This window comes from Hydra vulgaris, chromosome 13 (genome assembly GCF_038396675.1).
Source record: "Hydra vulgaris chromosome 13, alternate assembly HydraT2T_AEP".
Classification (NCBI taxonomy): Eukaryota; Metazoa; Cnidaria; class Hydrozoa; order Anthoathecata; family Hydridae; genus Hydra; species Hydra vulgaris.
In genome coordinates this window covers 51,011,803-51,029,938 of record NC_088932.1, presented here as the reverse complement: position 1 = coordinate 51,029,938, position 18,136 = coordinate 51,011,803, and the positions used below count along the sequence as shown (strand labels likewise).

The following is an 18,136-nucleotide window of genomic DNA, read 5'->3' as shown; positions in this document are numbered from 1 at the left end:
GTGGTGAATTACAAAATTTTAAATTTAGCAATACTTTTAAAAAACAAAAATCAAATCTCAGCAATGGATTATTATTCTTATAAAATAAAAATATATTCTACAAATGACAAAATATTGTTTTTATACAACATATATTGTCATAACGCTTACAAGAATAATTTTTGTATTTGTATTACAAATACAAATACAAAAATAAGGCTACTTCTTTAAGCTGACAAATTTCAGTTGATCTAAAATTTGATTTGAATATGTCAACACAATTTTTTTTTAAAACACTAAAATCAAACTTTTTTTCTCCAAAACACTGATATTTCCCTAATGTTAGGTAATAATTGAAAAAACATTTTATTCGTCTACTTTATGTATAAAAAATACACCTTTTGAATAATTTGTTCCATGTAGTGCCATGCAGACCTTAGTCTTTAGTGTAATAATGCTAACAGGTACTTACCAACATTTCCATTTACAATCCTGAGATCTTTAATGGTACCATCCTGTGCATCATACCATGGATCTGATGTATACACTTTAACATTTTCAAATGATTGTGGCTTATTATTTTCAATACTGTGTATAATTTTTTCATTAACCTTCACCATAAATGTATAAACTCCATTACGCCGAACTTGAGAGATTCTAATATTTGACCACTCATTAATGGTAAGTGGTTCAGAGTTAAAATTATAATTAGCATTTCCATTAACTGCAGAAGCAATGGTTAGCTTCCCCGAGCCATCTTGATAAAAAAATACTGCAGGACTTCTTTCACCATATTGGCCTACATCTGAGCCAATGGTCAAATGAATAACACTTTTCAAACCCTGAGAATACAAAGTAGGCTTTATTTTAAAAGCAACCAAATAAACTTTTTCCAAAAATGGCAATGTAGCAATCAAGTTATCTTTCTTCAATATTGTTTCAGAAGTAATTTCCACATAATCTAAGACATAAAATATATACTTTTTAAATAAGTTTTATTTTCCTTGAAATTAAAAATAAATTTACTTGAAATTAAAAATTAATAAAATAAGTTTAAAATATATATATATATATATATATATTATTATTATTATTATTATTATTATTATTATAAAATAAGCTTATTACAATAAATTTTTGCAATTAGAACAACTATGTCTAATCAAGTATTTGAAACACAAGCAGCTGTATGAATCTCATGGAAGAATGAAGTAAGAATATGTTAAAGTTTTAATTTATAGATTTATAAAGATGTTGGACAGATGTCCAGTATAAAGACAGGTATTTAGAAGAAAAAAACAATGGTCCTAGAGTACAAGTGAGAAATTCAGCATTTAAACTAAAAAAGAAATGATTACTCTTTATTTTTTAAATGCTTTTTTTGACTGTTGTTTATATAATTTTATTATGAGAATACAGCCCCTCTTACTTTCCAAGCACAAAGTATGTTCCAAGCACAAGGTATATTAGTAATATACTAATATACCTTGTAATTGACTTAATTCTATGAACTAGAGCAAAAAGTCTATTTAGAGCACAGACCGTAAACTCTTAAGTGAGAGAGGAAAAAGAATAAGTGCAAAGTGAGAATTTATAAAAGGTGCTGAACAGATGTCTTATTTGAGAACAGGTAATTCAGAGAAAGGAATAATTGTAATTGAATTAAATATGTAAAACTTTGCAAATATTTTTCAAGAAACTAAAGAATCTTACCTTTTGTAACAAGTACAACATTTGGCAAGGATTCATCGTCTAAATAAAAAATATTCTAAAGGTTATTTTAAAAATTAAAAAAAAAAAACTTTCATTGTTTAGTATAACAATACAATTTTTATTATCATTTTAACTATCTGTTACAATCTACTTATATCATATATCTTAAATTTTGTTAGTAATAATAGATTAAATTTTGTTAGTAATAATAGATTAAATTTTGTTAGTAATAATAGATTAAATTTTGTTAGTAATAATAGATTAAATTTTGTTAGTAATAATAGATTAAATTTTGTTAGTAATAATAGATTAAAGATAAATTAAATAAGATGTATCATAAGCAAAACATAATAATGGTAATAAAAAAATAATAATATATAATAAATATATAATATAAAAAGTATATATAATATAAAATAAATATTTAACAAGTGTTATGTAAAAATAAAATAAACACTTTTTGTAACACTTTGTAACAGACAATATTAATCACCTTTGGGTATCAAACTAAATCATAGATCAAATATGTAGTATCTTTAATTTATTAACTTAAAATAGTTCATGGCTTACCATGGTTTCAGCGCAGAGTCATAACTAAGGCGCAGCCAATACAGTCCTTGCTACTGGCATTGTTTTAAAAAAGTGCCAAGAAGGTTTTGGAATATTAGTCTTATGTTATTAAATTATTAAATGGATTATTATTTTTTTCTTGAACAATTTAGATATAATTAGTATTATGTTATCATGTTAGAAAGCAAAAAAAAAAAGTGGAGAGTTTGGAATTAATTTATAATGAAATAAATGATAATTACATTATTTCTTAATTACACTTTATAACTTCTTTTTCACATGCTCAATCGCAGTTTCTTAATTGTATGTTATTCAATCATAGTTTTTTAACTGTATGTTGTACTTTTTAACTGGTTTAACTTCCATTAGCTACATTACTTAAGATAATATAATGTTCTGATAAAATGCTAATCTTACTTTCAAAATACACATAATATTATAACATTGGAAACATTTAACTGAGGAATTATTCAATTATTAATTTTTTTTTAATTACTTATTTTTTTGATTAATTATTAACATTTTTAATTACTTGCTATGTTTCTCAACTAGATATTATAAAATTTCTTATTTAAAACTTTCATGTTACAATTATATATTAAAAAAGTGTAGCGTGAATCTAGCAACTAAAAAGAAGCAGATAGAAAAAAGAGTTTTACTAAACAACTTGAATATTGTGAAAAAACAATGGAAGGAAGTCTTTCTATGTTGCAAGAAAAAAGTTCTAAAAAAAAATAACTTTGTGCAAAAAAAAAAAAAAAATTACCACAACTTCAATATCAGAACAAAGGAGTTAATATCTAGAATTGTTAATAAACACATTGATGTTTGAAACTAAACACATCTAGTCCACTATCAGTAAAAAAACCAACTTCTACATAACTATCAGTAGCAAAACAACCATCTACATAACTGTCACTAACAAAAACACCATCTACATAACTATCTCAAACAAAACTACCATCTACATAACTTTCAGTAAGGAAACCATCACCTACATAACTGTCACTAACAAAAACACCATCAATATAACTATCACTAGCAAAACTAACATCTACATAACTATCAGTAACAAAACTACTATCTACATAACTGTCACTAACAAAAACACCATCTACATGATCATCACAAACAAAACTACCATCTACATAACTATCAGTAACAAAACCACAACCTACATAACTGTCACTAACAGAAATGCCGTCTACATAACTATCAATAACAAAACCACCATCTACATAACTATCAATAACAAAATCACCATCTACATAACTATCAGTAATTAATTTAGTAGTAATAGTAATTATAAATACTTAAGTGAAATCACCAAAAATCACAAACCATAAAAAAGTGTTAGATTAAAAGTGTTAGATACAATTTTTAATTTGAAAAAATTTTTATTTACTTTATTTTATTTTTATTCACTTTATTCACCTGTTTTTCCATTTATAATAGTAAGATCTTTTATTAGACCATCTTGAGCTGGATACCATGGATCAGATGCATAAACCATAACATCATCAAAAGATTTTGTTACTGTGTTTTCTTCTGAAAAGACTTCCTCTCCATTCAATTTTATTGTGTATATATAACTACTATTTTTCAACTGTTGACCAATTTCAACACGAGTCCACTTATTTAGAATAATTGATGCCGTCTGAAAAACTTGATTAAGGTTGCCATTTAATGAGGCACCAATGTACAGACTGCCATCACCACTTTTATTGAACCACACTCCTGGAGTTCTATCACCATATTTACTCATATCAGAACCAATAGTAAAATGAATAACATTATGTAAACCTGTTGCAAATGAATTTGGCTTTACATCAAAACTGATTTTATATGAGGTGTCTAATCTCGGAATTACAGCTACCATATTTTTTGAAACCAAACTTGTTTCTTTGTCTTCTATCAGTTGCTCTATATTACAAGAAAAAAAAAGGTTACCTTTGCATAGTTTTTAATTTTTACTGCTATTATGTTAGATTCATTTTAATACAGAAAAAAACTCAAACAAATTAAACCATAATAATAATTTATCAAAAGAAACAATAATTAATCTTAACAAAAAATGATTTATTTAAAAAAACTTGATTCACTTAATTTTAATTAGAGATTTTATTCATTTACAATTTATTTAGCAGAATTTTATTCATTTACAATGCATAAATGTTCTTCATAAAACGAAAAAGTCCTAAAAAAGATCTCCATAAAAAAATATGACAAAATATATAAAACAAAATGTAAAAATTATAATTATAATAAAAAATGCTTAATTAACTACAGTTTTACTTTGGTTGCCTAAATAATCTTGCCCATTAAAAAAAAAATTAGAATCTAAAAACAATGATTAAATTTTTGTTAATTAACTTATTAATATAATAAAATTAATTTATCAATTAATATTATTTAATACATAGCTTTTTGATTACAATTTAACATTGCGCACGTATGTTAATTGACATGCAAAAGTTTAGGAGGTACACAAATCAAATTGACTCAAGCAAAAGGCAGATTTTTAATATTATTTTCAGATATGGATATTGAAGATAGATTTGTTAAAAATGACTTTACAAGAATCTAAAATGATATCTGTTGATGTTCTGAGAGTATATTTGAGCTTAAAAAAAATTTCATGAAGGTGATTACAAAGCATTATTGTATAGGTAAATGAAAACTGTTTTTATTTTTTTTTAAATTTATTTATCAGCTTTTTTATATATAAAAAACTTTTTAATATATAAAAATAATGGTAATAAAATTAATTAATAGTTTTAAAAATAGACATCTTTAATTAACCTATAAATTAATGCTTCATTATCATCTTCATGAGATTTTTTTCTTCAGCTTGAAAACACTCTCAGAGCTTCAACAAATATCATTTTAAAATCCTGTAAAGTCATTTGATGTAAAAAAGCTTCATCTATGATATTCTTTAGAAATATAATTCTAAGCTATACTTATAAACTAATACTATAGTTATATCCAAGTTTTTATTATTTCTAAATGTATATATTGATTGGGTAGATCAGTACCAGTTTTAATTATATTTTTCTTTTTTATAATATAAATTATGTATATACATTTCTCATAATTAATGAAAGCATGTATCATACTTTATTTTAAGATTAAAATAAAGCATAATATGTACACTACTTAAGTGTAAGAACCTTGATTTTTAAGTAAAAGAATCTTATAGTTTAGTATAACTCTTTAAGTATCTGATACTAATAGTTTAGTATATCGTTTTTTTCATGCAATGAAAGCTTGGGAAAAAAGTTCTAGTAAATATTGAAGCTGAAGAGCAACATAGGGTAAGCTTAAAAGAATATTGGAAAAAGTTAATACTCGATAGTGAAAATTAAAGTTTGTTTCATCTCTTCTAGTTCCATGAAATTTACAAAGCTCCTGTCTCCATTTTACAAGTCAATATTGATCATTTTTACATTCATTTACTGCACAATGAGTAAAATTTTTCCTTTTATCTGTTACGTTCTTGCAGTACTTTATGTCAAAATATCAATATAAATATTTGTTTACCTCCACTAAATTTGCATATGACATATAACACGCTTTTACTGTATTATTACTAATTATATTTATTAACTAAGTAGTTTTTAAATGCAATAAAATAATAAATAAGTATATAAATAAGAAAGAAAATAGATAAAACTTAAAACAAATTTCTATAAAATTTCCTTGAAAAATAAACTAGTTTTCTAAATATGAAAAAATCAACACGCTTTAATACTATAAACTTCATAAATTAAAAACTTTTTTTAAAAATAATTACAAATGAAAATAATTGAAAATGAAAAAAAAAGGATTAAATAAAAAGTTTCCAAAATCAGTTGATTACATTTTTTTTTCATTACATTAAGTTGAGTTAAACTCAGACCATGCTTGACCATGTTTTTTAAAAAAAAAATTTTATTATGTACTTCTTCTTCAGATATCATTTATCATCCCTACAATTCATCCAGATCCAGATTCATTCTATTATTCATCCATTCATTTATCACACTTCTTAATACCTTAATGCTTACTGAAATTCTATTTTTGATTTTTTCAAGATGTTCTTTGAACAAATTTCTCTTTGTCTCTATTGATAAATGCACTTTCTATATAATTTCATGACCTCTGGCTACCACAGAAGCTATTAATGCTCTTATTTAATAATTACTTAAGTGAATTTTATTTTACTTCCTGATGGAAAATGACATCTGTGATTCCAATTTTTAAAAACACTAAATTGGTCACAGCCCTCTCACTATCCTCCAATCAGTCTTCTTATTATTATTCTTTGAATCTTTAAATAACAAACTTCTTATATTTTATCTTGAGATACTTTGAACAACTCAATAAACTCAAACAACTCAACTTGATGAACAACATTCTTCTTCATTTCCAGTAACACCTGGGTACCACAAGGTTTCTCATTTTGCCCAGTGTTGTTCCTTATCTATAATAATGATCTTCTATATAATCTTACCCCTAAAGTAGTTAATCTTATCTCTATTTATTATTGATGCAACTATATACTCACTTTTCAAACGCTTAAAATTTAGATGGCTAATATTGAACCTAAACTCTATGATTTGACACCTTGGGGCTTGGAACTGAGTTATTTACTGCTAATAAATATTACAATATTTTAAGATTATTGAATCCCTCCATACCAATCATAGTATAAAAGTTGTCCTCGATGAACAACACTCTTCTTTATATCCAGTCATTTCAGGGGTTCCTCAATGTTTTATCCTTGGCCCTAAACTCTTTTTAATTTACATTAATGATCTTCCAGATATTTTCACATCTAAGGTGGCTGATGATACTACCACTTATTCTTGTTTTGATAAGAACCCAAAACTCTCTGATTGCTTGGAGGGGGTAGTTGAGCTTGAAAAGGATCTTACTTCTGCTACAGCATGGGGCTGGTGAACTTTAACTCAGATAAAACTCAATTTTTTTCAGCTAATTGTTATTGCAATAATCTAGATCTTCCTATATTTATTAACTGTAATGTACTCAATGAGTCATCTACCCCTTATCTTCTAGGATTAACTCTTACTTCCGATCTTTCTTGGAAACCATATATCATATCCATTGCAAAGTTAGCATCTGCTAAGGTTGCATCTCTTTATCGTGCTCGCAACTTTCTTACTCTAGATTCTATTCTTTATAAATCTCATATTTGTCCTTGTATGGAATACTGTTGCCATATCTGGGGCGGATCTTCGAATGATACCCTTTCTCTTTTAGACAAGGTGCAAAAAAGCATTATAAACATAGTTGGATCTGCTCTTGCAGCTAACCTCCAACAATTATCACATCATTGTAATATTGCTTCTCTTTCTCTTTTCTATAATTACTTATGGGCACTGCTCTAAAGAGCTAGCGCCTCTTGTGCCATCTACTAAAATTCATTTTCATGTTACTATTAATTCTATTAAGTCTCATCCTTTTTCTGTGACTGTTCCTAAGTGCTCTAAAAATTCTTATTTGTCCAGTTTTTTTCCTCAAACATCAGTTCTTTGGAATTCCGTTTTTTTGTCTTGTTTTACTAATTCATATAATTTGAAATCTTTTAAGCCATCTGTCAATTGTTATCTTGCTCTACAATCTTCATCTTTTCTCTTCCAGTAACTTCCAACTCTAATAGTGGTGCTTGCAGCCTTGGAAGTGCAGATGTTGAAAAAAAAAAAAATTGTTGTTGATATTCCTATATTGGTGTAAACACTTTAACTAAGTCTTCTACTTTTGTTCTCTAGGATTATTATTTACTACTAATCTCTCATCAAAACCATATATACAATCCCATTCAAAGTTAGCATCTGCTTGCAGCATCTGTACCTAGCATCTGGTAGCTTCCAATCCTATTCTCCACCTCCACAAATCTCATAAATCTTTTTTACAGATATCATCCTCCAGTATTGAATACTGCTATCTACTTAGACTGGCCTAAATGTAATAGATTTGATAGCCTAAATATTTCTCTTTTCTATATAATGATAGCATACTCTCTATATATACAGGGTGACCACAAAGTATCCGCACACGAGACGGTTTCATCTTGTGAAAATATAAGCATAAAAGCACTTATGTATTTTCTTATTTATTTGTTGTTTTTGGTTAATATTATGTCATAAACTTTATATACTTTACTTTATATACTTTGTAAACTATGTTGAATTGGTTTTTTTAGAATGGTGCGCGTTTCTCCTTTGTGTGGCAACTTTTCCTGATTTTATCAACTTTTCTCAATGGCCGCCATCGAGCCCCGATCTTAACCCGATGGATTTCTCAGTCTGGAGCGTCCTAGAAGAAAAGGCATGCCAAAAGCCGCATAAAAATATTGAAAGTTTAAAAAAATCACTACTGAAAGCTTGGGATTCTCTTGACCCTGCCTACTTGCTCGCCACCGTCGAAGCATTCCCGAGACGCCTACAGGCCTGTTATTTTGCTGATGGAGGAAAATTCGAATTCAATCTTTGAATCATAATTGTTATAGTTCAATAAATGTTTTAAAATAAAATTTGTGTTCCTAATACTTTCTACATGCTTTTTATTAAGCTCTTTATCTGTGCGGATACTTTGTGGTCACCCTGTATACTCTTATATAAATGAAAGAATTACAAAATCAATATATGAGAAAAAAATTGCAAATTTAAAAAAGACAATTTGTTTAATTAGTTCAACTAGGTTATTTTGTTATTGAAGCTATTTATGAAGATATTTATGGCTTATATTTTTAAAGGACTTTCTTTTTAGAAAAAGAATTTTTTTTTTTTAATTTTAGTAAAGACCAATCTTATGGTGAATGACTTATAATATTTTTTAATGATTGCGTTTAGTTTTTGTTTGGTTAAGTCTGATGCTTTTCCAATATAAAGAAGTTTAAAATAATGATAATTTTGTAGGTTGAAATGTTGTTAATGTTGTTAAGATCAATCAAAATAGGTAAAAATTGTGTTTAAGAAAAAAGATTGATTTAAGAGTAAGACCAAGATTGTTTCATTCTTGAACATTTTTTATCAAATTTTTTTTTTATTAAACATTTTAGAAGACTTTGTATGAAAACATTGTAAAGCTAAAAAAGGTTTGTCTAAAGTCCTGAGAAACATTTCTGGTAAAAGTTGCGAAAGTCGTAGTTGTAGAACTGCTTGTATTATTTAGCCCAAAAATTGTAAAAGCTGATTTTACTACATTACATGACTTTATCCATTTACTTTCAAAAGTTCCCATGTACATACATACATACATTAATAGATATTTATATACACACAAACATATATATTTACAATAATTTTAATAAACATTATAAAATTTTATTAATTATTAATTAAAATCATTTAAAATTTAAAATTGAAATAAAGTATGTGATTTACCAACATTTAAAAGTCTTATTTACTAATCATCCTTACCAATATTTCCATTTACAATTCTGAGATCTTTAATAAAACCATCTTGAGCATCATACCATGGATCTGATGTATACACTTTGACATTTTGAAATGATTGCGGCTTAGTATTTTCAACTGTATGAATAATTTTACCGTTAATGTAAGCTGTAAAAGTATAAATACCATTATATCGAATTTGAGATATTTTAATGCTAGACCATTCGTTGAGGGGGAGAGGCTCCGAATCAAAAGTATAATTAGAATTGTTACTAATTGCAGAAGCTATGATCAGCTTTCCTGAGCCATCTTGAAGAAAAAATACAGCAGGAGTTCTTTCACCATATAACCCAAGATTTTGTCCGATTGTCAAATGAATGACATTTTTCAACCCTTGCGAATACAAGCTAGGTTTTAGTTTGAAAGAAATTGAATATGCTTTTTCTAAAGAAGATAGCACTGCAATCAAGTTATCTTTCTTTAATATTACTTTAGATGATAGTTCCACAAATTCTAAAAATCGATAATATGAAAAGATTTCAGACAGATTTTCACAATAAAGATATCTTTATCATATGTATAAATTATATATATATATATATATATATATATATATATATATATATATATATATATATATATATATATATATTTATATATATATATATATATATATATATATATATATATATACACATATATATATATATATATATATATATATATATATATATATATATATATATATATATATATATATACACACACACACACATATGTATATATTTATATATATATTGCTATTCTTGCATATTTAGATCAGTTTTACAAAAAAAAAAAATATATATTAAGAATAATAAAAAATTTTATTTTTTAGTTTGTCTGTGAAGTGAGTCTGACTAACATCAAGGACTACTATATGTCAGGACAAAGTCAATTTATTGTGCTAGCAAAGACCATTAAATTTAACCAAAACAATGTTTTTCAAAACCAGTATTATTAAAATAATTTTACAGAGAAAACAAGTTAGTATTATTAAAAACTAAATTATTGTTAATAATATTATTATCATTATTACTATGATTAATTATATGTATATAAAAATTATTATTTAAGGTGTTTACTTGAAATTAGTATTTCAATATTATTTGTAAATATCCATGAAAATTTATTTTCATAATATATATGATTGATTAATGATATAAATAAATATTAAATAAAAGGGATGTCTTTTTAATTGATGTCTGATAAAGACATGCATTTTTTTGCTTGTCTTTTTCCAAATTCTAAATTCCATGGAGAAGAACTTTTTGAATTCAATGTATTACCCATAACACCAAAAAAGGAGCTTTTTTGGTGTTATGGGTAATTCAGCAGCATGGGATAAGAACTGATTTCAAAATGTTATCTTTTTCATATTGATATAGATTTTTGACATCAGAAAAATAACCAATGGTTCTCTTGTCAAGAGATAACTTTTGACACTTTTCAGAAATGCAGTTGTTACATATACATATAAGTAGATAAACTAGATAAAGACTAGATGAAGTATGTTATCTACAACAAAGTAGATAAAACAAGTAGTTTCTTTCATCAATAATATCTTATATCTGTCATTTCTATTTCATCTATTATATAGTTAGAGGTGTCTTAGTTGTGTTGTATCACCTATAATTTATTTATGTTTGTGTTCTGTCTGAACCTCTGGCGCTGTGTTCACTTACAATTATATGCATGTTCGTATTCTGTCTAAACCTCTGGCACAATGTTTGTTCACCCATTAGTTCCTATATGCATGTTTGTGTTCTGTTTGAAACTATAGAAAACTAAAGAAGTTACTGTCTCTCTGAAAGTAACTTTTTTTTAACTACTCCAAGCCAGGCCAGATTAAGGATCATCATGATTACTCTGCTACTGGCATCATGTAATCAAGCACTACCTGTCCCATGTCATGCTGCCTTGTAAGGTTTGCTTTTTGAGGCAAAGGGTTGGAAAAAATAAACTCTGAACTGGAATTACCCTAGGGCTCTTAATTGAATAAAGGCAAGAGAATGTGTATACATGAAAACACTCATCTTGGACAGATGTTAACAGTATCCAGATACTTTCTTGTTAAAGGCCTTCAAACCAAAGACATAAGGGGTGAGCAGAATAATTCTGCTTACTCCTTATGTCTTTGCCAAACAAAATCAATTTCAAACCACTTCTTCACCTATTAGGCTGGTATAGACATAAATTGGGGTTATATTGTTGCATGTCCAGAATGATATATGCTGGACCTTTTTTGACTCTATTTATAGATTATTGCTTGTGTCTTCTTGAGTGATTATGCAACTCTTCCTATTATTTCCTAATATCTCTTTAATTCAGGCTGGCTGGTAGAAAGGTTTCCCAAAGTCTGTAGTAGCTCTCAGAAAGACTGCTTCCATCAACAGCTGTAAAATATCAGAGCTTTAACAGTTCTGATTGCGCATGGATGGTGTCCCTGTTAATGCTTTTCATGTGCACTGCCTAGGTAACATAAGGGGCCCTAAGTTACGCCTTTAAATTAATTAGCAGGACTGGGACAACTGTATAGTTCATTGCTTGGGATACAGTGATTTATCTAAGTATGAGTCAAGTTCTCTTTAACTAAATCATGCCTAATATAACCGAAAGTAATAAACATAAAAAACCATCATCATTACTTAACTGTTACTATCTTCACAAATATTTGTGGTTTCTAAATAACTTTCAATCAGTTGAAAATTACCTCTAGTAAAGTTTACCAAACTTGCTCTCTGTGAAACTAACTTAAATTTAGCAGTTCTTTCTTCATATCTCGGTATTGTTGGCTACTACCCCTTAATTTGCAAAGACTACAATAGTCAACTTACTTATTTATTGAGAAATCAGGTTTGAATCCTCTTACCATTTTTTATGTGTTTGCTCTTAGGACCTCTTCACTCTATCACCTTTTCCTTCGTTCTTTATTGTTCACCGTCATCTTAAGACTGCACTCTTTTAGACGTTACTTCTGATCAAACTGACCACGCCCTTTTTCTTTACCCCTCTGCCAGTATTGTTGCTATTGGTCACTTTAATGCTCATCATATTAAATGGCATGAATCCGATTGACCCACTGACTCTAGTACCACTGATCTTGTTGGCTCGAAACTTTTATTTTCCTTAACCTTTTACTGAGTTAACTTTAAGACTTGTTTTCCAGACAACCATAATCAATTAACTTCATTCTTTGATTTGCGTTTTGCTTTGACCCTAAATTGTGTTCAGTTTCTCCTTCTTCTCCTTTAGGTGGTTAGAACAATATAATGATCTCTATAAATCTTTCATCTCGTACTTCTTCTATTCTTCTCACTATTGCACTACTTGCTACTCCACTAAAGCTGACTGGGATTCTTTTTGTGAATTTCTTCCTTCACTGATATCTTTTCGCTCTTCACTGATAAATGTGCTTCTACATAACCTCCTTGATCCAAGCTTATATAAAACTTTTATTTGTTATTTCAGATCCAAGTAAAGCCTGTCCTACTCCATGTTTTTCACCTTCATGTACAACTGCCATATCTAATCATTTTTTTTCATCTTTTTCAAAAAAACAACTCACTTGAGAACAAAGACCTTTTTGGTATAATGAATAATCAGCATAATGAAAGTAAGAAACTTTAAAAATTATTAAAATGCAATCTTAAAGATGCTACAGCTTTGATAGAAATAATATAGACTTTGGCTAGCGAATAGGCTTTACTAGCAAAGACAAAAAATCAACTTTGTACATCCTGTCATATAATAACCCTTGATACACGCATGTATAATATATATATATATATTTATATATATATATATATATATATATATATATATATATATATATATATATATATATATATATATATATCTATCTATATATATATATATATATATATATATATATATATATATATATATATATATATATATATATATATATATATATATATATATATATATATATATATATATATATATATATATATATATATATATATATATATATATAGGAGAGAAATATTAAACATGACCAAGCAAGAGTGTATATATATACTCTTGCTTGGTCATGTTTAATTTTTACATTGACCTTACATGACCTTACTATTTGTCAGTTGATGAAATTTAACTCCTTGCATGTTCTATCTATTTAGTCAAGAAAGCAGCAGCACTCCTCAAATGGCAGCACTCCTCAAAACTCCTACCTATTTGTCAGTCGATGTAGCAGCACTCTTGGAATTTTTCGCCCTACTTTATTATTTTTTCTATTCTGATTCACTCACAAAAAAACAGCAACCAACCACTATTAAGATGGGAGTTACTAGAAAACAGAGAATAGAGTTAAAGAGGAAATGGTTGAAATGGAAACGGTTGACAGAAAACTCGAAAAGTTGTCAGTTGTGTGATTCAAAAAAAAAAAATGAAGATTGCAAAAGAGTTTCAAAGGTGCAATGTTTTTAAAAAAAGTTTTTAGAACATACAGGAACAGATACAATAAAAGGAGACTTTGCTGAATGACGAGTCAAGGGAGAATGAGTTTTTGTTGATGGAACTTGAGATGATGTCTCCGTTGAGCAGCAACCATGATAGTATTTGTAGAAAAGAAAAAGAGATTTAGCTTTACGATGATGGGAGAGAGGCTCAAGCTTAACAGATAGAGCAGGTCTAAATATTTTTACAATGCATTTTTGGACCTTGTCAAAAAGAGAAAGAGTACCATTTGAAAAACCAAATATGACAACAGTATTCCATATAGGGATGAATAAGAGATTTGTAAAGGTAGAGAATGAAATCAGGAGTGAGATAATGGCAAGCAGAATTAAGAGAAGAAAACTTAGCAGATGCTAACTTTGCAATTGATTGTATATATGGTTTCCATGAGAGGTCAGTAGTAAACGATAACCCAAGAAGACATAAAGAAGAGGACTCTGCAAGAGAGTTGTTATTTATCAACATAGGAATGTTGACAGTATTGTGATAGTTGTTTGCAGTAAATAAATCAGTTTTGTTGGACTTTAAACCTACAAGCCACTGCAAGCCCGAACCCATTATAGAAGTGAGATCAGATTCAAGATAGGCTGCCTGTTTTGAGCGATTAAAAAGATAAGACTTTTTGTCAAGACAGGAGTATAAAGTTAAGTCATCAGCAAATAGAGCCACTTTAGATGTAAGATTGTCAGGAAGATCATTAAAGTAGATAAGAAACAATACAGGACCATAGATTGAATCTTGAGGTACCTCAGAAAGGTATCCCAGGAGTCACTGGAAATGAAGAAATAGATTGGCCAACAAAGATAACTTTAATAAAGTCGCTAGAAAGATATTAATTGCTAATCTCAAAATGTTTCCCAGATACATCATAGCAAACTTATGGAGAAGACCAGGATGGCAGACTTTTTTGAATGCTTGAGATATCTGAAGAACAATAGTCCTTGCCTTGCCATCTTCATCTAATCCACAATAAAATCTTTCAGCAGTTAGGAAGTTAGCCATAGAGCAAGAAGATCGAAATTGGTATCGATTGTCTGACAGTAAGTTATTTGACTCAAATAGGGATATTGGAAATTTGTTGATCAAAGACCTTGCTGATAACAGATAGAAGACTGATCAGACAATAGTTGGAGGGAACAGAATGTTCTCCAAAGTTTTTAAAAATTTTAACCACAGATGCCATTTTCCAGCAAGCAGGAAAACAAGATTCAGTCAAGCACTTATTAAATAGTTTAGAGAGTTCCAGAGAACACTTTTGTAGAACTATGACAGGAATGTTATCTGGACCACAGGCCATAGAAGAGTTTTATTGAGATACGACTATGGCAACAGAAGCTGGAGTGATTTGAATTTCTAATAATGGGTTAACCTGTTTAACTGGAATGGAAGGAATAGTATCGCCATAATATTCAAGAGTTAAGCTAGAAGAAAAGTTCTTTGCAAGTAGTTCAGCTTTATTCTTGGGACACTGTTGACCATTTTCCAAAAGTCTCTAGAGCCTAGCTTCTAAGATAAGATACAAGATTTAGTAAACTAGGAATAATGAATTTTAGCATCAGACAACAACTTTTTACATTGATTTCTTGCAATAATAGATAGGTGTTTGTTTTCAAAAGAATTGTTTTTAAAAAAAAGATAAAAAAAAGATTTCAATTAGATAATGCAGCTGCATATGAACCATGAAGTAAAATGAGGCTTGACTTGTAACCCATGAGAAGGAAAAAAGCTTCTATACCTGTCTGGTTCCAGGAGGTTGTGAAGACGGTACATTTATCAGCGGAGAGAGAAAAGACATCAGTCCAAGAACTGTCATGAAGAGAATCACGAAAAGAATCTAAGTTAGCTTTAGAGTAGTTATAAGTAGTGCCATGAAAGGGTCCAAAAAAGGATGCACGATGAAAGATTTATAGAGATCAATAAATGGTCTCTATAAATCTTTCACCACCTAAAGAAGAAGAAAGATAAACTGAACACAAGCACAAAGTTAGCTATTTGAGTAAGAGATTGAGAAATGCAGAAGTTATGGGCTTTAGTGTCAGCTGAGTCAGTGGAGTTAGATCCAAGCTATTCAGTGTGATGAGCATTAAAGTCACCAATGACAACAGTATTGACAGTAGGGTTGAAGAGAAAGAGCACATTCAATTTGATCCGAAATTACATCTAAAAAAGTGCAGTCCACTTTTACTATCAAACTTGATTTCTCAACAAATAGGTGAATTGATGCGTAAGTATACCTCCAAGCATGTGACGGAATCTTTGTAAATCAAAGGATAATACCCATCAGAACTGAGATCTGAAGAAGGAACAGTTGAATTTAAATTAGTCTTACAAAGTGCAAGTCTAATGAATTTTTCAAGAGGTAAGATTTAACTAATGGAAAGTTACTTTAAAACCACAAATATCTATAGTTGGGAAAAATAAAATTGCCAAAAAAGCTATTTTAGTAAAAGAGGTTTTTAATTATACATTAAAATGGCAACAAGAAACAAACAGTAATTGAGACAGGAAACATAGTGGGAGACCCAAAATGGAACAATAGCTGAAGATCAATTTACAAAAGTATTTTCATAGAGAAAACGTTGTTTAATAGCCCCTCAAATTGCAACAAAATTAAATGAAATTTGTTTGAAAGTGTCAAGTGTCAGTTTCAACAGTTTAAAGATGACTGTACTCTGCCTATCTCTGAGGATATTTAGTAGCTAAAAAACTGAAATTACCAAAGCAGTAAAGTAAAACAGGGAGTTTGGGCTAAAGCTCATAAAGATTGTACACATGAAGAATGGAAAAAATGTACTCTGGACAAATGAATTCAAATTTCAAATTTTCAGTTTTAACAGAAAAGTGTTTGTCCAATGATCTAAGAACAAAAGGCTTTGCAAGAATGTACAGTGTCAACAAATAAACATGATGGAGGTAATATAATGGTTTTGGGGTGTTTGAGGAAATAAAAGCCATGAAAGTTACTAAAAAAAGATGGTAAATTTAATAATTAAAGATATTTACAAAAATAAACTTTCAGGAGCATGCTTTGATTTCTGGAAATGATATTATTGGACCAAATTTCATATTTCAAAAATCCAAAATACGCATCAAAATTGTATGTCTTATTTGAAAAAAAAAAACAAGAAAAATTTAAAGAAATTATGGTATAGATGACACAATCACATGATTTGTCACCAACTTAGCTAGTATGGATCTCCAAGCTAAACAGATGTAGAAATATCTTCAAACTGAATAGTACTCATTAGATAGCGAACATTTGGTCATTAAATAGAATTATTAAATAGATGCCCCAAAATTATGCAGCTGGGATTAAAAATAAAGGTAGATAAATTGATAAATCAAAAATATAAATAAAGCTTTTGTGTATAATGGTAGCATTATACACAAAACAAATATATGACCTTTTGACAATATTGACAAATAATAGGAGGTAAAAGTTTGATTCAGTTGTTAATTATATTGTGAATAAAGGATTGAAATTATTTTTTCAATATATTTTTTTAACAAAAACTTGACTGCTTCCAAATTTTTGAGTGGTAATATATATATATATATATAAATATATATATATATATATATATATATATATATATAAATATATATATATATATATATATATATATATACATATATATATATATACATATATATATATATACATATATATATATATATATATATATATATATATATATATATATATATATATATATATATATATATATATATATATATATATATATATAAGTTAGTAAAAAATACTTATCTAACTTTTTTCTTCTACTTTAAGTTTCACCATTGCTGGATCATCAGGAAGAATATATATATATATACATATATATATATATATATATATATATATATATATATATATATATATATATATATATATATATATATATATATATATATATATATATATATATATATATATATATATATATATATAT

General features: G+C 27.8%; 1 protein-coding gene across 4 annotated transcripts in view; it reads right to left on the bottom strand.

Annotated features, from left to right (window-relative positions):
• The window catches only part of LOC105845300 (uncharacterized), a 211,880-nt gene that overhangs the window by 35,350 nt on the left and 158,394 nt on the right, over nt 1–18,136 (bottom strand). For all 4 annotated transcript variants that reach the window (XM_065816628.1, XM_065816631.1, XM_065816630.1 and 1 more), the window contains 4 exons: nt 9,690–10,178; nt 3,697–4,185; nt 1,693–1,731; nt 452–940 (listed from right to left, as the gene is read on the bottom strand). In XM_065816628.1, coding sequence (XP_065672700.1) covers nt 452–940; nt 1,693–1,731; nt 3,697–4,185; nt 9,690–10,178 — 1,506 coding nt within the window. The remainder of the gene's footprint in view (nt 1–451; nt 941–1,692; nt 1,732–3,696; nt 4,186–9,689; nt 10,179–18,136) is intronic.